Raw genomic sequence first — 22,652 nt, 5'->3', positions numbered from 1 at the left:
CAGTTAAGGTGGTCAATATTTTAAATTCATATTTTTTAGCGTTTTAGCGACATCATCTTCTCACAAAACAGCATTGACCAGGATTCTTTTTTGTAATTAGACTTTATCATTTAGATCACATTCTGGTCCATAGGCTGAAGCAGAGGTGTGCAATTAGGAGGTAAAAAAAGTGTTTGTATTAGAGCATCACTTGAAGCTAAATTTTCATTAGGCCCATGTGCAGGTGCGTTGTTTAAAATAAGAAGCGCTTTCGGCGGAAGACGTCGTACTTCAGGGCCAAAATCATTATGAAACCATTCTTTGGTACTTCTAAAGACTTCTTTGGTTACCCATGCTTTGTTTTGGCTTTTGTATACGAGTGGAAGATCAACATTTTTAAATGCCCTAGGTGATCTAGCTTTCCCTATCAATAAAAGCTTGAGTTTATGCGTACCATTAGTATTGGCACAAGGCATAATGGTAACTCTATCCTTGGACACTTTTCTGCCTGGTGCTTCTCGCTCTTTTCTGGAAACGTATGTTTTGTTTGGTAAAACTTTCCACAACAATCCACTTTCATCGGCATTGTAGACTTGAACGGGAGTTAAATTAAGATCATGCATCTTTTTCCTGAACTGTTCGATAAATGAAGCAACAAGCGCCTCATTACAAGACACTTTTCTCCCGTTACGGTCAATATTCTAATTCCATATCTTACCTAAAATTTTTTAAAGCAGTCGTCACTTGCTTTAAATTCCTTATTCTTATAGAGTTTCTCGTAAAAAACTAATACTTTTTGTCGTATACTATCTTCCGCGAGAGTCTTGTTACAGCGATGTTTTTTAAGAAACCAAGAATATAAAGCATCTTCCATAAGTGGGTATTCTCCTGTTTTCATTGCTTGACGACCACTCATTCCCGAATCACCTTGTTTAACGCAACATTCAATTTCTTTCTCAATTTTTTTTTATGATGTAAATTGTCGCACGACCGACATTGTATTCACCAGCCAACTTCACCTGACTTTAACCGGATTCCAATTTTCTTAAAATTTCCAATTTTTGAACTAGAGTTAACGTTTCGTGCTTTCGTTTTCGTGTTACCTTCCATTTTGATATGTGTTCATAAAAATCATGTAACGCACACGCAATAACAGAAACTCGTGGGAATCCCCTATTACTGACTATTCTAACCTTGTGATGAAATAATAAACGAGCCGGATTATAGAACGTAGAATTTTATGAGTGCCGGATTATAGAGTTGAAAGAGTTTCAAAATACCGGATTACTGGACGTGTCGGATAAGTGAATTCACGCAACATTCACGAGGGTTGAATGTGAATTTTGTTAGACCTTTAACCGAGCATCCAATTATTGATCTTCATTTAAGGCCGATGGACGTTCGGCCTTATGTTTACCTTGTACATGTCCAGGATCGAGAAATTTACTCTCAATTCGAATTATAGTTGATTGTGATATTGACGTACGATTTGGATAAGTTTTATTAATGGTTGTGGTTGGGAAACAGAGTATACATATGGTCTTGTGTCTGTCTGCTGGATGTAAACAGCGCTTGCTCCTCTTCCAATTTATCTTATTCTTGGCTTTATCTTTTTCTTCATGCTTATCCTTTATTTATCTTCGTGAAAAGGGTTTCTTGGTATTGCTGTCTATATTTTTGGAGCTACTGATAAGAGACATATCGGTCGGTAACTTTCACATTTTGTAGTCTTTATATATTTCTCATATTCTATATTGTCTACTCCTGCTGCTCTCCATTTCTCATCACCTCTCTTTCCTCATTTCCATGTAGCGTTTGTAACTTTTCTTTTCTTAAATACACCTTATCTGTTTCCTATTAATCTCATGAATTATGATTACGTTATGATTACGTGTTTATGTGTTATCTTCGATTTATTTTCACCAATTCTTCCTAAGAATTTGCTTCTGCCTTTCTTCTGTATCTTTTCTTTAACTGTGTCGTTACAGCAGTGTGTTTGTTTTTGGATAAAAGTAATGGTTTTTGTGTTACATACCTCTTTCGATATTTTGGTTATGATTTCTTTTAATTTTTGCTATTTTACGTGTATGTTCTGATCTCAGCTATTCTTTCATGGTTCTAATGTATTTAGATTATCCGTTAATTTGTTTGCCCCTTTTTTTGTTTTCGGTCTTTTTCAACTTTTTCTTTTTAAGTCATCTGTGTTCGTATTTTTGATATTGTGAATGTTATATCAGTTCTTAGTAATTTATGATCTGTAGTTAACTCTGCTGCTCTAATAACTTAATGTCTCGTACTGCATCTCTCATTATATACTATATACTATATTATTATTGATTTTTGCGGTCTTGATTCTTGTGCGATCATTCCATCCTGTTTGAGCATTCCAAACTTCTATTATCGTTGTATGTTTCATATTGTTTTGCATTTTTTCATTGCCATTTTTTTGCCAAATTCAACATTTGATTCTCGATGATGAAAGTTTATGAATTGAAGTATAAACATCATCTTTCACACAACGGATTATGTCATCAATCACCAACGGCTACATAGTTATATGTATGTAAAAGTTTCTGAACATACAAAATCATTTTATTTTATTTCGCCATCTTTAGTAGCGTTGATCAATTTAATTTGTGATTGAATTTCATTAAATTTGTCGAAAACATCATTACATTGTTCGAGTCTACCGAAAAAATGAGTTAATTTTCTTTTGTGTTTGAATATAGTTCATAAAATTCAACAAGCGTGTACATAAGGCTTTCAAAGCACTTCCACGCCTTATTAAACTAGTTAATTCGTTTCCTTTGACGAAAATTTCTAAACTTAAAACCTTAAGACCTTAAATTTTACTCAATTTACACCTTTTATCCGAATAAAAAAAATAAATTTATTACTTATTCAGAAAGTAGGACTTCATACAATTTGATAATTTTATCGAAGTTATGCATAGAATGAATATTGCGAAACTTACAATTACATGATTTTGATTTCCAATTTGTGGTTAAAAATATTGCGCACCGAAAATAAAATAATAAATATGAGTTCGCTTGGAGCGATTAACGAACTTGGAGCAATCTACCTCATCTAATAAACAAGCAATTAACGGTTTTCATTGTTGCTCGTCTGTCATGGACAGACTCACTTTGTTCGTCCGCCAAACTGACATACTCGCCACAGAAAGTACAGCTCTATTCGATTCAAAACAATATGCTATTAGGTAAAAAATAAACGCTTTACAACAAATTAGCGCCAACACATCACATTTTCAAACAATATAATATATGAAAAATAAATAAATGGTTTATTATAGATGAAGGTATTATAGTAGAGAGAAAAGTATTTTTAATAGATATTATTTTCAAAAGAAATTAATGTGATGTTTTTACTTTTAAGTAAGAATTCGGGTGGGATCAAATATATCGGAATGTATCAAGTGTACCTACAAAATATTTCTCTACTATAATATAACGGAACAAAGTTGTTTATTGTTTTAAGAAAGTTTCTGATTATTTTGTTTGTACGGTTTTTCATATATCATTTTTATAGATGTATGAAAAATACAGGGTGTCTCAGCGAGACCGGTCATTAGACGTTTCTGGGGTTCTGGCCAAATAAAAAATTTGAGAATGCAGACTTAAGTATTATCAATTACGTTCTCTTCATCTAAAATATTTTCAGATTTCTAGCACTTCCGGTTATACCGGAAGTCGCCACTACTTGATTTTTTTAAATGGAACATCCTGTATATTTTTACATATTTGGATTTGTCTGTTTTGAAGGTTTATAAATAACTTTACTTTTTGCAATTTGAACCAGCAATTCTCGAGTTATTCAAATTTTTCTAGAAAAATTTGCTCTAGCGGACATTTGTTCAAAAAATCATAGAACACTCAGTTTTTGAGATATCAATTTAGGATTCAGAATACGCTTAAACAACATGGTGGAGTATATTTTGATGCCGAGAACGGCTGTCTAGATCGTTTGGTCACTTTACTATGATACGTTAACTTTTCGAAATTTGGAAGCACCATAACTTCATTTTTTTAAACGGCACCCCCCATATTTTATTACTTAGTCGTCTTCGGCGTCTCATTTTACATCTTTTATATTCCATATGTCCTATGCCTAACATTAATAGTTTGAGAAATAATTAGGGTTTTTTGAAAAATGCTCACATATCATATGGATATTAACCTAGTGTGCCATGGAAAACAAATGTTTAATGACTTATTGATAAACGACAAAGTCTAATTTAGGTTGTTTGATGCTTGTGAGTCTAAAACCAGTTAAAATGGATATTAATAACGTAAATAATGTTTATACAAATGAAGAAATCCATAATTTATTTTTTGTGCACGAAAAGTGCGACAAAGTTCTTAGTAGAACTTGCAGAATATTTAATGAAAAGTATCCATATTTATCTCCGATGACAAAAGGTAAATTTAGAGGAATAGAAGCAAATTTTTTGCATTTTGGACGAATTAATCACGTGTTAAACTACCCAAAAAATGTAGTAGATAATGCAACGGAAGAGGTGAATACCTTGGCTTATTTCGAGCCCAGTCCCAACACCTCAGTACGAGCTGCCAAAGAAGATCTGGGAATCATACTACGAACTTTGTCGCGCTTTTCATGCAAAACAAATAAATTAAGAATTTCTTGATTTGTGTAAATATTACTTTCGTTATTGTTATCGATTTTAACTCGTTTCAGTACTAATATTAAGGGACATAACAGATAATTATTAACTCACATGCATCAAGTGACGTAAACAAGTGAGTCTTTAACAAGAACTCATTGAGAAGGCTTGTTTTTCATGGCACACTAGGCTAAATATCCATATATGTGTGCATTTTTCAAAAAACCCTAATTATCTCCCAAACTATTAATATTAGGTATGGGCCATATGGGATATAAAAGATGTAGAATGAGACACCGAAGACGACTAAAAAATAAAATATGGGGGGTGCCATTTAAAAAAATGAAGTTATGGTACTTCCAAATTTTGAAAAGTTAACGTGCCATAGTAAAGTGATCAAACGTTCTAGACCGCAGTTCTCGGCACCAAAACATACTCCATCATGTTGCTTAAGCATGTTCTCAATCCTAAATTGATATCCCAAAAATTGAGTGTTTTCTAATTTTTTGAACAAATGTCTGCTGGAGCAAATTTTTCTAGAAAAATTCGAATAACTCGAGAACGACAGAATCAAATTGCAAAAAGTAAAGTTATTTATAAACCTTGAAAACAGACAAATCCAAATATGTAAAAATATACCGGGTGTTCCATTTAAAAAAATAAAGTTGGTGTCGACTTCCGGTATAACCGGAAGTGCAAGTAATCTGAAAATATTTTACACGAAGAGATCGTAATTGATAATACTTAAGTCTGAATTCTCAAATTTTTATTTTCGCCAGAACCCCAGAAACGTCTAATGACCGGTCTCGCTGAGACACCCTGTATATGATTTTATGTTTATTAATCTTACAAACGTGAAGGAGTGAAATATTACGTATTTTATCGGGTCTTAAACAACTGGCTGAAATTTAGAAAACTGTGAGCAACATTGCGTCAATACAACTTTCTCAAGATACATAGTATTATAAAACTTGGCTACGAATAAACCACCGAGTAACATCATATTAGATTCGATTTCATTCTTTCCTTTTAACGTTTCCTCCATGGCTAGCGTTAACAGAACTTATTTTCCCGCCTCGTGAGACCTTGCTCATAGAAGCTATGTATAGTATCCTAAACACACAGGACATCAGGATTGCTGGAAATGTTCATAATAATCAGCCATTGATCAAAAAGCAGTTATCCTAAGGTAACGGGGCCTTTGTCGTTGGGCCAATCATCCATACAGAGTATCAGCGTTTCAGAGTTTTTAAGCAAACCTCGGACATGGACGAAAATCAGGTAACGAAAAGGCCGGGAAAAGGTTAAGAATTGAAAAGTGGAATATTGAGACACTAACTGGAAAAGGAGAGGAAATAGGTGAGGAGATGGAAAAATATAGAATAGAGGGCTATAAAAATCTACCTAAAAATTATACATTGCCGAGAACGCAAATAATACGACCATTAGATTAATAATAATAACCTTTATTTTTCTTTCTCTCTCTCCAATCTAATACAAACTCAATTTAAATACAATAGTTTTGAAGAACTTTGTTGATACTTTAAACCTAGTTCAACATAACCATATCTACAACTCTAGAGGTAGGATACTCGACTTAGTATTTACTAACTTTAACTGCGAAGTAACTGCAGAGCGTGCCATTGCACCCTTACTTACTGAAAACTTTAATCATCCTGCACTGAACATCTCCATTAAATCTCAGAATATTGAAGATGCTCTAGTGTTTCCATCAAATAACAACCTTCGTTTTAACTTTCGTAAAGCTGACTTTCGTGGATTGTACAACGATATTGGTCGTGTTGTCTGGCCTGATATATTGATGTGCTCGGATATTAATATTGCTGTGGAAAAATTTTACTATAATATCTATAACGTTATTGAAAAACATGTATCCAAATACTGCTTATCGCCGTCGAAACTTCCTCTATGGTTTACTGGAAGCACTAAGCGTATATTGAATATGAAGGAGCACTACTTTAAGAAGTGGAAGAGATCTAAACAACTATCATGTTACAATGAATATGTTAGGTTGCGTCGTTTATCCAAGGATGCAATAGATTCTGATAATCAGGCTTATCTCGTGAATACCGAAAATTGTATATTGACCGACAACAAAAATTTCTGGCGTTACGTGAATCAGAAACATAGTAATTCGCGTATTCCAGGATGCATGACCTTTGCTGGCTCTGAAATCTCTGATCCCCTGGAAATAGTGCAGGCCTTCTCTGTCTTGTTTTCTGAAGCCTTCAATCCTGGACTTACAACTATCGGTAACTGTAACCAGCAAGTCAACTGGCCTGGACCCTTCTACATTACTCCATTTTCTATCGAGGAGGTAGAAATCTGTATGAAACGATTAAAGAATGACTTTACCGCTGGCGACGACGGTCTTCCAAGTTTTATTATTAAAGATTGTGCACCCTTCCTCAGTAGACCTTTAACCTTTATATTTAATTTATGCTTAAAAACTAAAACTTTTCCTACAGTATGGAAAAAAACTCGGATAACGCCGGTTTTTAAGAGGGGAGACAGATTTAGTATTGAAAATTACCGACCTATTAGCATTTTGAACAAGTGTTCGAAAGTCTTCGAAATGTTGCTATACTCCAGAATGAGTTACTGCGTTCGCCCATACATATCTGATCATCAGCACGGATTTATGACTGGTCGTTCAACTATGACTAATTTAGCAGAGGTAACGCAGTTCATCAGCGAGTACATGATAAACGGGAACAAGTTGATGTAATTTACACAGATTTTACAAAGGCATTTGATAGATTAGATCATGGAATACTTCTTTCTAAACTCTGCAGTCTTGGATTTACCAATGATTTCGTGGATTTAATTTCATCTTACCTCTCCAATAGACTTTGCTATGTGAGCTACAACGGTTTTAAATCTAATACCTTCACTGCTGGCTCTGGTGTTCCACAGGGTTCCAACCTGGGTCCCCTTCTATTCAATGTTTATCTGAATGATCTATTACGACGACTTGATTGTAATGTGCTTGCTTACGCCGATGACCTAAAGATATTCGCTCGTGTAACATCCCCTGAAGACTGTGTCATCTTACAGCGCAATCTGAACATTATCAGTTCCTGGTCAATACAGAATGGAATTGAGACCACTTGATACAAGGCTGACAATTGCTTATTGTTAAGAGATTTCAGCCACAATTTAATAAACTTATTTATGTTAGGTCGGGTAGTTGTTATGCCGTTTAACGAAAGAAATCCCACAAAACTATTGTAAATTTTGTGAGTGTGGCAAGTAAAAAATCTCTCAGAATGCGACTTATGATGTTTAGATGGTCTAGCTAATATGGACTAGCATTAATCTAATGCTAGATGGACTAGCATTAGATATGTTTCTGGTGAGGTATCCGTGTACGGGAAATTCCAGTGGTACTGGATTACTAATAATATATTTGGTCATTTCCATAGTGTATAACTGCTTTAAATTGAGGACCTCAGTCAGCGCAAAGAGAGAGTCCGACGGGAAATTACGCGGTTTACCTGACATAATTTTAAGTATAATTTTTTGAGCTACATATTTCTACCTTACTAACAAGATAATTTGAAACTTCACCCCAGGCAAGTATGCCATATGTCAGTACGTCAATGCATAGTAGATCATTCTAAGGTAATTAAATGGTAGAAATTCTCGGATCTTCTTAAATATGTAGAATAATTTTCTTAATCTAGCACGCAAATCGTTTATATGGCTATCTCATCGGAGGCATTGATCAATGATAATACCGAGGTATTTGGAGAATTTCACCCGATCAATCATATTTGAGCAGACACAAGCGCGAGTTCCACATTTATCAGAGTGAACATTTATCAGAGAAAAATAATTCGTTTATACTTGGTAAACTACTTGAATACAAAGAAAATGCAATGACGTGCGATTTTTTTACGTTAAGAGACAATTTATTATTATTTAACCAAGCTTTAGTTTTGCGCAAGTCACATGACATATTCTCAATCACATGATTCCAGGACCTGCCCTCAGTAAAAAAAACCATGTCGTCTGCATACACAACTGTTTTAGAGTTAAGAGGAATATCAAATACATCATTTATATAAATTAAAAAAAGTTGAGGGCCAAGAACGGTTCCCTGTGGGGCACCAAAAGTCTTTCAGAGCTAGTAGTGTTATTAATAATAACCCGCTGATATCTCTCGCTTAAGTAATATCCGAACAACTCAAGAGCGCTGCCCCTGCATCCACATGCCTCTAGTTTGCACAACAAAATCTCGTTATGAACTGTGTCAAAAGCCTTGGACAGGTCCAGGAATGTAGCCAAACAAGGTTTAGATCTATCCAAAGAATCATTAATAAGTAAAGTTAAGTTGGAAATAGCATGACTCGTAGATCGTCCAGTTCTGGTCTTGAATGCAAAAGACGGCGGGCAAACTGAAATAAATTAATATTGAGTAGATTTGAAAAGTGCAACAAACAAAAGATTTACCAATCTATCAGGTGAAGATTTTGAAAAAAATCTGTGGCACGTACTTAAACTAAAAACAAACCGAAGTTAGATTTCTTATGAGCGTCAAAAACAACAATTTTGTGATAAAACTACTATTGAATGAAATAGCAAACAGTCTATATGCAGAAATATCACTGGAAGAACAAAAGGTTAAAGTACAACCAAGAACAGGGTTCAATACAAATATTACCTAACATTAAGAAAAAGCAGATATTAGCATTAAGAGAATGTAGATACTAGCTTTAAAAGCAAGTAAGATGTTTTTCTTTACAACCTTTATCTCATTTTGATACTGAACTTGCAACATGGATCCCGAATACATAGAATTAAAGTAGCAAAACGTACTGCAACTGTCATATTTGGGTATGCGGTTCGAAATATAACAAGATATACATGTAAAGAGCGAAAATCTTTTGGAAGAAACATTAAACCAAAATTAAAAATAAATAGATAAATAAAAAATAGAACACTATCTTTCTGTTATTATTAAATAATGATTCACTGCAACAAGACCAATTTTTTCAAAAGCGGCTTGGGTAGGGCGTAGATCTGTAATTCCTTATGACTTCACTAGTTTGTTTACAAACAAAATTATGATTTGATGTGTCTGTAATAACTAGGACTATACAATTTGATGGTTACAGGAACAATAAATATGATTTCACAATTTTTAGAACGTGTTTTACTTATTTATTTAGCATATGGCATCATGACACAACGACAACAGATTTCACAATCAGAATACTGACAGGGTGAGTCAGAATGAATGGGAAATCCGAATACCGGAGACACTAGACACCAAAATATGACGATTTAGGCCCACTTTTACCATCCTCCTGATAAACTATCTAGAGGATAGTTGCCATGGTAACAGCGGTTTTAAGCGCTCTCATTGGCTAAGAGCTGGATTTATCTATCGGATAAATTTATCAAGAGGTGGTAAAAGTGAGCCTTAGGTCCATTACTACCATCTTTTAGTTAAATTTATCTTATAGATAAACCCATCTACTAGCCAATCAGAGCGCGTAAAATAGCCGTTACCATGGTAATAATCCCTTAGATGCTTAGATAGCTTAACCAGAAGATGGTAGTAACGAGCCTTAATCTAACATCTCTTATACAAATGTCGGTGGTTTTCAAGGCACAGGGTGTTGAAAGTTAAATTCTTATTTCGAAATTTCTTGATAATTTTGAAGCTTTTTGTACTATTAACATAAAATTTGGTAGTTACATGTTTTCGAGCATAAGAAATATGAATTTGAAATTTGTTTTGTGATTACTCGTAGATGGCGCTAGATACACACTGCACGTTTGAGATATCAAGACAGGACTATTTTGTCAGTTGAGGTATGGTGAATTAGAACCAGAAATCTGAAGGAGCTTTCAATTCTACACAAAAAAGGTAGTCTTACTTACATTGTCTAAGTCTACTGGTTTCCAAGTTAACTGCTTTTAATTGTTTCAAAGTAATTTTAAGGATAACATTTAAAATCAATAACACACAGTAACAATAGCAATTAGTAACGATAATAATCGATAACAATAACAATTAATTAATAACAATAGAATATTGTGACTAAATTCAAAAATCCAGTGGATTTCAATCTGGATTTCTCACTATTAGAATACTCATTATGTCGTGGCATTTTCAAATTGGTAATAACTTTATTGTTGGTAAAAATTATTATTGCACACGGAAATTAGATCAATGTTGACAATTAACAAGCAATTGTCGAAACATGAGCGGAAAAATAAGCCAACTTTGCTTATGTTAAAAAATAAAAATTTTAGAATAAAAAATACATTTAAACATTTAAAAATAAATAATTCGAAAACCGGTAGACTTAGACAATTTAAATAAGACTACCTTTTTTATGTAAAATTGAATGCTCTTTGTGATTTGTAGCTCTTATTGGTCGTAGCTCCACAGCCAAAAAAACTTATGATTTGATTTATCGAACGAGCAATGTGTATCTAACGCCCTCTACGAGCAATAACAAAACAAGTTTCAAATTCGTATTTCTCATGCTTGAAAACATAAAACTACCAAATTTTATGCTAATAGTACAAAAAGCTTCAAAATTATCAAGAAATTTCGAAATAAGAATTTAACTTTCAACACCCTGTGCCTCGAAAACCACTGACATTTGTATAAGAGATGTTAGGTTAAATCATAATATTTTGGTGTCTAATATCTCCAGTATTCGGATTTCCCATTCTTTCTGACTGACCCTGTATAATATAAAGTAAAATATAAAGTAATATAACAATAAAATAGAATGAAATAACATAATACATAAACAATATACCATTACAATCACAGACTAAATGAACTAAATCATTTATGTAAGATATTAATTCTAGAGTGGCCAACAGAAAATTTTCAGGTACTCCATTATATACTGCCACGTTTTGATTTTCACCGCATTCGTAGAAGGGCGTCATGTCTTGCCCCATTTATGCTAAAAGTAGGTGTATAAATCTAGCATACTGGGTCCGTATTCTATTTAGAGTTGACCAGATTTTGCATGGTAAATTAAAACCAGGAAGCTATTGGGTAATACATGGGATCCGATAGTTTTGCATTGTTATTCATTCTTCATGCCATGCGTTAGTCAGATCGGAGGCGGGAGGTAGTCGACGTCTCTAATCTCCTCATGTATTCGTAGGTTTTGGTTGCTCAAGATCTTCTTGTACTCTCTTGTGATAGCATAGTATTCAGCGGTTGAGAAAACCAGGCTCAGGGCTATTGAGCGGAAGGTTAAGTTGAGCCGACTATCCTCATGTTATTCCACAGAACTTTATATAATATTGTTCTTCGTTTTTAGTTTTACTGCTATTTTCATTATATGTTCTTTGAATGTGAGCGTTCTATCAAGTGTATTCTAAACTTTCTGTCAATGAGTTTCCCAGATTCTCTAGGTCTCGCTGTCAGGATCAGGATCTCTCAAGTAATTTTTGCGTTACTGATAATAGTGAGATGGACCTGTAGCTCTTAAGTCAGTTTGCTGTCTTCCTACGGTTTAGGATGACTTTTTTGTTTGTTTGAATTCTGGATTATATCAGTGAAGAATCTGGCCGCTTTTATCAGGAATATTCAGTCTCCGTTACCTCACTCCACAAATTTCTAAGTTCCCGTTTTATTTCCGCTGTATATACTTTATCTTTTGGTGTACTAGACGTTGCTGCTATTTGGAAAGATGTTTGCTTTTTGTCTTTGGAAAGGTGCTCCGCCATCCTATTTCTTCTATAGAGAATACCATTTCTATCGCCTTGCAGGGTCAAGGCTGCCAAGAAACTCATCTCCCACCTCTTGATCTCCCATCTCAAGGATGCTTTGATAAAGTTTGTCGCATTATCGTTTTTTTCACATCATCCTGGGATATATTCTCTCCGATATCCTCCTATGTTGCAAATCTCTTGCCTTTATATGTCTTTAATATGTGTTTAAAATTCAGACTTTAGGGGCTGTACATCCTGATCTTCAAATCAAAAATGCATACAATATAACTACTACCAGTTTACGAGGAGTAAACTCCAAATCTGCCGTAACCAACTGCAGGAATCACGAAAATTTCAAATAGAACTTGAAATAAAATTTGATTACTGTATCCATTTGATGAAATTTTAAGATATAAGAGAATTTGTAAGTAACACGAATTCGTAAATTTGTTAGTGTTATCCTCATTATCTTATTCCACGCCCTGCTTATTGTTTACAATTTTGATAAATTCGCTAATTTAGTTCTATGTCTGATAGACTATGTTCCATTTAAACTTTTTGAGTTTCTTGCATTTGTTTATGACAAACCGGTAATTACATTTTTAAAGAAATTGTATAAGATAGACCGATATAACTAAGATAATCTGATAACTGTATCAAATTTTATCTTTATAGCGTCATCAATGCCTAATAACCTTTCAAACCATAACATTTTCTTTGCTCATTTACCAAAACACAATTTGTTGCTATTTCATTTTAAATTTAAAATGAGGCACGATAAGCTTGAGTAAATCTTTATTTTGATAGACAGAGATTTTTATTCTGGAAATGATTTACTTTTCTGTCCTTGTTTTTTCTCTATTCTTTGTGTTTAAAAATATTTATTAGTGTTATTAAATAAGGTGAAACTCTTAACTATTATTGAAAGAGCTAATATTTATATGTTAATCGAGTCGACAGCTTTTCAAATTAATTCCTGCGAGAACTCGTCGAAAACGAACGAAAACTCACTTCCCCCGACATTCTGGGATTCTCACGTCCGGGTGTTGTTAGCAAGTTGAACGCACCGGACGTAATATGCTTTTGCTAAATTATATTTTCAGGGGTTGGTTATAAAATATTCAGGAGAATAAAAATTTCAATTTTCTCCTCTAAGTCATTTAAATCTAATTGTTATCGTTTTATTTTAAGTTTATTTTCGTTTTTATTGGGTTTCTATAAATAAAGAAAAATGAGAACGCTCGTTAATTTTTCTGCCACGGAAAGATTTTTTATTTCGCAACTCTTTCGAATATCCCAGATACTTAATTAATTATTTAGATTTATAACCAGGATTATCCAACGCAAGATAGCTCGGTTTATAGATAGAATACTTTATCAAAGTATCCCATCAGGACTATTTTTCACTTCTTTAATTACTACTCCGTTGTGGAACTGGTAACCGCTTGGTTATTATCCAAGAACTTTTCCACCATTAAAAAAATGTATGAATTAAAATCTTTAAACTCCATTTTATTTATTTTTTTTTTCATTCATTCAGTTAGACTTTCAGGTTAATTAAATATAATTTCATAAATCCATTTAAACATATTCTTGAAAACGATTTTTTTCCATCAATAAAAGTGATTTATTTTAGAAATTAATCTTTGTCAATTTTGAAAATAGATGGCACTAAAAATCTATAATAGGCAATTAAACACACGGTTTGACATTTATTTGAATCCTAAATCCTAAAGCTTCGGAGATGGGAAATATTTTTTTGTTTGTACACGATGTTTGTGATGAAAATAAAAAATCGTCCGTCATATCGTTGGTGCCACTTGTTGCTGTGACGGTCGTAGGTAGTCGACAGATGGACGGCCGACAATTTTTAATTTTTAGCGGAACCGAGCCCGAAATAATCCGTTTTGCGTCAGCCGAAAATTCAATTACGTAACAAATTACGACCAGCTTAGTTAGTCGGACTAGAAAACCAAACCCACCCCTAATACGGCTACCCGTCGTGTTACTCTAATCTAACAAAATTTGAAATTTTATATTTTGTTGTATTTTAAATCCGAATATAATAAAAAAGTTTAACTTAATTTACAAAATTAAATTTAGTGTTTTATACAACTTTAAGATTATAAATATTAAACTTACAATTTTCGTAATGTTTTAGCTTTCAAGTCTAGCTCTCCTTATTCGCACCTCATAATACTAAAGGTGGCGAAATCCTTCGGGTTCCATTAACTCCTTCTTGCTTAGGGTCCTTTTATTTCATCCAATATCTTTCCCTAATGCAGAAACCTACGATTATAGTACAACACAAAAACTAATTATAGGTGTCCCTATTGAAGGAATGTTCTTAATTGTATTTCTCGCCTGAATTTCTTCTTGTAATGGTTAACACTTGTTGTAATAAAAATATATCGAAGGTTTCGATATACAATTCAATTAAAGAAAACGTTTTTATAACTAAATATAAGGGTTGTTCTAGAAGGGCAAAAGAAGAGTCCCTGTAATATCAAATCTTATAAACGTAAGATAATTACATTCATTCGAGCAAAAAGCTATGTGATGAGACTCATTACTATCATTTCATTAAGTTACATTAAAGTAACAAATATTTTATGTACACAAAATTTAAAAATTTTTAAATGTTTGTTCGCACTTCATTAATCATTCAGGTGTCCCTTGGTTTAATTAACAAATAGATTTGAGGATGGTTTGCAATTTCTTGGTATGCAACTATCGGCATAAAATCAAATTCAGTTTAATTTTGAATGCTGCAAATATGCTGCAATGTTGTCAAATAAACGACTTAGTGATTGGAAACACTATGTGAAGTCAGAGGAGGCAAGATAAATATACGTTTGTGGTGGAAGAAAGGATTGCTAAGAGTATTATTTATTACATCACATACACCCGGAATCTCCAAAACAGAGTCGAGGAGGTAAAGACTGAAGCAGAAGCAGAAATGGGAACCAGCCACAGACTAGTCATGCCAACTATTAATAATATAGAATCCATAAACTAAGGCAGGAGAAAGAAAGACTAAAATACTAAGAAAAAACAAACAACCAATTTCTAAAACTAAAACAAACAGAGAATTTAACACTGAAAGAAAGGTGGAGAATTTTTAAAGAGAGAATGCAAAATAAAGCTATGGAGGTGTGTGGAATGAGAAAATAGGTATAATAATCAGACAAAGAAAACGCATTGGTGGAATGAAGAGGTCCGAAAGGCAATCAAGAAGAAGAAAGAGTCATGGAAAAAATACATAAAAACGAATTTGGAACAGGATAGAGCAAACTATAGAACGAACAGAGATGTAGTTAAGAATATGGTAAGGGAGGCGAAAAAGAAAAGTTTTGAAGAGTTCGAAACAAGCTCGGATAACAGGAAATTCTGGAATCAAATAAGAAAACTGAAGGGAGATCAAAGGAAACAAATAAAAGCCGTCAAAGATAATAACAACAAGATGAAGAAGCATCAAAAAGTGTTGAAATGAGCAGGGGAATAAAACAAGGCGATGGGCAGTATAATATCAGAAGATGGAAGGATAGATTTAGACATAAATGCAAGAATAAGGAAAACAAACAAGGTATATCATACTCTAACATATGCAGTGAATCATAAACACTCCAAGATAAACAAGAAGGAAAGATCACAGAAATTGAAATGAAATTTTTACGGAAAATGGTGGGGAAGACGAAGTGGGATAGGATAAAGAATAAGGAAATAAGACTGGGAATAGATCAAGAGGAGATAATCAGCAAAATAAAGAGAAAGCAACTAAACTGGTACGCCCACATAATTAGAAAGTATAATGTATAGAAGATCATTTCTTGCAGTCTTCAAATTTGGGAGTTATGATTTTTTTGATTGCAACTTTGCATAACCTAATATAAATGTTAGTAAAATTAACCTTGATGTATCTCAAAAACTAATTGAGATATCGTTATGAGATTAAAAGCAGTTTAAAGCAAATTTAATGACGATTTAATGCACGATAAATAATTTCTTATTTTCCATAAACATCGTTGTTATGATTTAAAAAATTCAACTTTGCATATTTGATCTCAAGGACGAATGGCGATATCACCATGAAATAAAAAGCAATTTAAAGTAGATTTACTTAGTATTTAATATTTTGAAGATCGATTTTTCAAATATTCAAACTTTACACTTATGAATTTTTAAGTTCAATCAACGACCTCATGTCAATATTTATAGTCACATTCCATTTTCTGCGCAACTGACTGAGCAAGTTAAATTTGTCAAGCTGTAACTAGATAATTTTGACGAATTGTTGTTGGACGGCACATACTCAAATCGTTCTTCTATTCATAACGCGACGGTGCAAAAAAAGCAAAAGTAAGCGCGTTTCGCGAAAACTGGTAGCGTAAAACATGGTCATCGCATAGGTTGACCAAATACTGTTATGAATGACAATAATATTTTAGATTATTATTATTATTGCTGCCGGGCTGAGGGGAGCAGCCCGTCTCGTTATCGCGACCTACAAGATCTATTGTAACTTTAGCCCTCCAAAGGTTTAGGGCAAATATAGGTCCTTGATGAACCTTAGTATTGTCCTGAGGTCTTGAACCTTTATGTCGGTAGGTACCAAGGGAGTTTTACCGAAAATGTTGTGTCTTAGACGGCCTCTGGCGACGCAATTGCACAGTATATGTTCAGCAGTTTTTGACTCGTCGTTGCATAGTCGACAAGTTTGATCCTCAGCTTGTCCAATGTGGAAGAGGTGGTATTTTAGGGGCGCATGGCCAGTCAGGTAGCCTGAGAGCGTCCTTAGATCCCCTTTGCTGAGACATAAAACTTTTTTGGTTTTGTTGACCTGGAAGTTCTTTCCAGCGTAAGGCTATCTTTGAGACCTCCCCATTGTTGATTATTTGTTTTTGTGATGATGAAAAGAATTCCAACTGACAATCATTTTGCTAACAAGTGCACATTGTCCGGGAATGTAAATTGTACCTGCAATGAGAAATAAATCTGCTTGAAGCCAATTTAAATCAGATGTGGCATGTGGCTTCAGCAAAATGGTCCTCCAGCTAATTTTTTCGTAAATGTCAACACTAAAAAACCATATCTCCAAAACAAATTGAGCTGTGAAGACTATTCATAAACCATATTATGATAAATTTAATCTAGTTTCAATATACCAAAAACATTAGTTTACTTTCTATATATCGCAGTGATACGCAGGTTAAGTTGATAAAAACGGAATTGATAACATCGTATCTTATGAATTAAGACACCATCCCGAAATAAAATCATTTTTAAACAAATTTAATTAATATTTAATGTGTTGAGGGTCAATTATTTCCACAAACGTTGACATAATGATTTTTTAAATTCATCTTTGCACAACCACTAGTGACAGGGTAAAGTTGCAACTAGTACCAATTTTTGAAAAATTTATATTTGAAAACATACATGAGATATCAAGATTAATAAATACCATTTTATAGCCAACTTAATCCAGTTTAACACACCAAAATATTTGATATACAGGGTGTTTCATGAAGTTCTCCCGTCACATGGAGCATGTTGTTTAGGTGATTTGTAATAAAAAAGTTCATATGAACATATGTCCGATTCACTTCACTTATTGAGTTACATGAATTTGAAAATAATATTTAAAAATTATGGCGTTACGGCCCAGCGCGGGGCTCAAAGGGTAAGTGTGCTATGACTGCATTAGTAAGATAAAGTACTTATTTAGGTTACCGTCATGTTTGACCAAAAAAAAAAGCATTGAGCAAGACAATTTACTTTATTTATTGAGCTACACTTATGCATTTAAAAATAAAGTAATTGCGATAATGTTACTTTTTATTATAATTTGAAAAAATTATTTATTAATTTTAAACATTTTCGAAAATTCCACCTCCTACTTCAATACACTTATCTGCACGCCTGTGAACGGCTCGCGTTGAATTTTTTATCTTTGCACGGTGCTCCTTTATTTGCGTTGCAGCGTCAAAAATTCTTTGGATTAAAGCCTCACGTGTGTCTACTTTTTCTTGATATACTAAATCTTTCATCCAATCCCACATGATATAATCCAGAGGATTGAGATCTGGAGATCTCGCTGGCCAAACGTGTGGTCCACCTCGACCGATCCAGCGGTTAGGATAACGTTCATTTAGATGATCGGTGACTCTACGGTAAAAATGAGAAGGAGCTCCGTCGTGTTGCAAATACATTTTTAATCGTCTTGCCAGAGGTACATCCCACAGTAAACGCGGAAGTTTTTCTTCCAAAGATTGCAAGTACCTTTGTCCGGTATGACGATCTTCAAAAATATACGGTCCTATAAGTTGATCGTACAACATTCCGCACCACAGATTAATGCTAAATCTGCTTTGAAAATTACTTTCTATGGTAGCATGAGGATTAATGTCCGACCATTTATGCAAATTATGGGTGTTATTTATGCCATCTTGAGTAAATTGTGACTCATCCGTAAATAAAATGTAGCGGTATAAGTTCCGATTATTATTTAACCACTGACAAAATGCCAAACACCTAGGGAAGTCTTCTGGCTTCAGATGTTGAACACGCTGTAGATGATACGGATGCAGCAGATTTCTTTTTAATGTTCAATAATAATAATTATATAATTTTTAAATATTATTTTCAAATTCATATAACTCAATAAGTGAAGTAAATCGGACATATGTTCATATGAACTTTTTTATTACAAATCACCTAAACAACATGCTCCATTAGTGCCGGGAGAACTTCATGAAACACCCTGTATATTTATAATTAATACATTCAAGTACAATTGCTAAACGATTAGTGAGTTCTACATTAATGCCGGTTATACTCTTTACCACGAGAAACGCGAGTGACTCATCGCTTAAAACTGTACGAAATAAGATTTGGATATAGAGCTTAGATTAAAGCAGTTTTTTGAAAAGATGGGCAACCAATTCACGTGTAATTGGTAATTTGCCTTGCCGAAAAATATATTAATTGTTATAATTAATTAATTATAAAGGGACTTTATTGTAATTGCATATCAAATATTATTATAAAACTTATTACAAACGTAGCTATATACTTTGTCCAATCTTCCGCTATCACTTGACTTAGTACATCATCCCATATTGAAAGAACATTTTCTTCACCAGATCCATCTCTACCTACATGTTTATTGTAATGTTATTTGCAATTCACCCAAACCATTTCAAAGGGGTTGGCAATGAGATTGAAGTAATCGAATTAATTTATGGCTCCATTCTTTAGCAAATTCATCAACTTCATACACTTTTTTTTGTTGGATGAATTTTGGTGAGTGATTAGGTTTGACTTTAACATGTTTGGATGATAAGTAATATTCTTTGTTTTTAAACACTCAACTACCTCTCTCTTACGCCGTGTTAACCTAGATAGTTTTTCCGTTAATCTTAAGTACTGGGCGTATCTAAATTAGGAAGCTCCACAAACCACTTTTTAAAAAGGGCAGTGTTCAAGTTATCATGGCAATCTGCTGGTGTAGACGTTGGAGAAAATAACAGATCGTGCCCTTCATATATTAGGTTATCAATCCAAAACTATTTATTATTAAAATTAAATTTTTGGGTGATGATATTGAAGATCCTTGACTTGCTACGTCAAGGGTCTTTAAACCACACCTTTGCACGGTACACAGTTGCTATCGAAACCCTACAAGATTCAACAGTTCTCTAAATAAAAATTATCTTTGATGTCAAGGAATACTTACTTCGTTAAGAATAGCCTCATTCACATTTTTATTAGTTTAACACAAATAATTGCACACGTTTTAAGGTTAGTTTTGTTTTGTCGACATTAAAGTGTAGTCGGTTATCGATACTAATAAAAGACATACTTTTTCGCGTGTACGTTTACTTTGTACAGCAGATGTATTCATTAGAAGCCATTTACTCAAACGTCAAACAGTAACCGATGAGTCATTCGAGTTTCTCGTAGTAAGGAATATATTTCTGCAGCCTTCATTGAGTCCCTAAAAACAAGCTATGTTGACATCTTTCGTGTTGCCCCATTGTTGACTAGGCATATCTACTTATAAACCTAATTCGCGTATAAATTTATATTTCTTTTTTCCTTCGTGCAATCTTCTCCTTATTTTCTGACCCTCTTGCCTGCCAGGTTTTGGTGGTTAATCGATAGCATACATGTGGTATATATTCAAAAAGCTTAATCCAGGTATAGAGAGGTGATATAATAAAGGAAAAGAATTCCTGTTTTATGTGTTTTTGCAATATGACATCAGTGTTATTCATATCTTTGTGTCAACGAGCAAGACGATACATCATTGTGAACTTTTCCGTCTATCATATAAGATCTTAAATTAGGATTTACAGAAATTTCTAAAAAGTTCATCAAATTGTAATAGGATGGAGAGTATTAGTTTGATTATTGATTTTATCAACTTCTGTATTTATCCGCAGAGATGATTCCTTAGCCAAAAACTTTCGCTGGCCGGCAATGTTTAGTGGAAAGAGTAACTGGATATTTCCCAATTACGGTATTTAAATCGTTTACAGAACAGTAAATTTGTTAATCACAGAAATTGTCTTCGGAAAAGTTTTATTTGTAGCTAAATGCTGTTCTCGTTGATTTCCTCAATTTAACGCAGTCAAGACATAGTGTTATTAATCTAAATTGCCCGTTCAGGTTTATTCATACTTTTTTATTTGTGGTTTACCTATTTGGGGATGATATGAAAAGCTTCTCATCTATTACTGTTCTTCCTCAATTTAATCTCTGCATCCGTACTCAATTCCTCACTAATTGATTGTAAAAGATGTAGATCTCTTAACATTTAGTGCTAGATGTAATTGAAATGTATTTTGAACAGATTTACTAAATTATTATTTAATAAAACGTATTTTATTTAAATTTAATTTACGCTATCTTCAGATGAGTAAATTTACAGCAAACAGAACCAGATTTTTTTTTCTACTAATTGTAAGACCAATTTCTACGTTGGATCATACTCCTCGTACTGAATACAAATTCGGCGAAATATGCTGTGTCCACACCACAAATTGTATCTCGGCGGACTCGTTGAGCAAGTGTAGATTCGCCGGACGTTCGTAATACGAACTCAGCGAGATTACTCAGAGACGAATTACCTCATCTTAAAAACTTTTCTGTGTTAATAATAGTAATCTGTTAACATGATGTCTTACTAGAAAATATTTGTTATCCTTTTCAGTGAATAGTGGGAGGCAGTTAAACATTTAAAGATAAATTCATTACTCCATTTTCAAAAATGTCAAACAATTATGTTAAAGTAACTCCTAAGCATTTTTACACATTTTCTAATTCATTGTACATTAACAACAGTACATGAAATTATTGATTACCAATTTTTTAATTTGACTTGCTTGACTTAGTTTCTTTCATCTTTAAGTCGCTTTTGTGGTTAGAGGTGAAGTCAGCAATGTTGGTAAAAGAATCATGTATGTTCTTATTAATAAATTAGAATTTAAATCAAGGCAATAATTTCATCTTAATCAATATAATTTGGAAACATTAACCTAAAACTACAAATTAAACATTAAACGGATGTCGAGAAACAAGTTTTATTTTAAATTCTAAAGTTTCTCTATTAACCCCCCGCAATTTGTGCACGGAATTAACAAACACGACGCTTTCTAATCTAATTAAAGGAGCCGGAAGTGGAGGCGTTTCTTGAAGTTTCTCACAGCTCGGCACCCAATTAAATAAATTCAACGACTTCACATTCCTTTACATATCACTAAATTAAAAAATAAAAACAAAATCAAAATTCACACAGTACAAAAAATAAAATAAAAAATCGATATTTCAAGCTTCTCCGTCCACTAGTATTAATACGAAGAGACTGTTTAATTAATGTTTATTTCTGGATCCCTGATATCTCTAGAAGGGTTGAAACGATCGAAAGGGTCGAGTTTAATTTTGAAATGTTAATGGTCGCACATTTTCGATGTGTTTGAAAGTTTGGGGCCAGAATAAATGGGAAATAAGCGAAATGTGTTACATTGATTAAAAGAAAAAAAGTTTTAAATAATTACGCTCGTGTGAATTAGCTTCTGGGGAGCTGTGATAAGGAATAAATTTCCGTAATAAAACTTCTGATTTACCAGAAGTTCTTGCGGAAAGTTCTTATTTGAGTTATATATATAATATATACGGAAAGATTAGAGAGGATTTCAGTTTTATTTCATATCTTATTAGACTTATTTTTGTATTATAAATTTAATTAATTACATTTTTTATGAAATGTAAACTACTACAGCAGTTTAGGATTCTAATTATGCCTTTT

General features: G+C 33.3%; 2 protein-coding genes across 3 annotated transcripts in view; one reads left to right on the top strand and one right to left on the bottom strand.

Annotated features, from left to right (window-relative positions):
* The window catches only part of LOC111429484 (Myoinhibiting peptide precursor), a 99,643-nt gene that overhangs the window by 49,702 nt on the left and 27,289 nt on the right, over nt 1-22,652 (top strand). The gene's annotated exons all lie outside the window — the stretch shown is intronic.
* On the bottom strand, nt 111-602 carry LOC139432119 (jerky protein homolog-like). Its single transcript, XM_071200464.1, has one exon. The coding sequence runs from the start codon at nt 600-602 to the stop codon at nt 111-113; it is 492 nt and encodes a 163-aa protein (XP_071056565.1).

Source organism: Onthophagus taurus, chromosome 11, assembly GCF_036711975.1.
Source record: "Onthophagus taurus isolate NC chromosome 11, IU_Otau_3.0, whole genome shotgun sequence".
In the NCBI taxonomy this organism is placed as follows: Eukaryota; Metazoa; Arthropoda; class Insecta; order Coleoptera; family Scarabaeidae; genus Onthophagus; species Onthophagus taurus.
The sequence above is the reverse complement of the archived record's forward strand: the minus strand, read 5'-3'. Positions and strand labels throughout refer to the sequence as shown.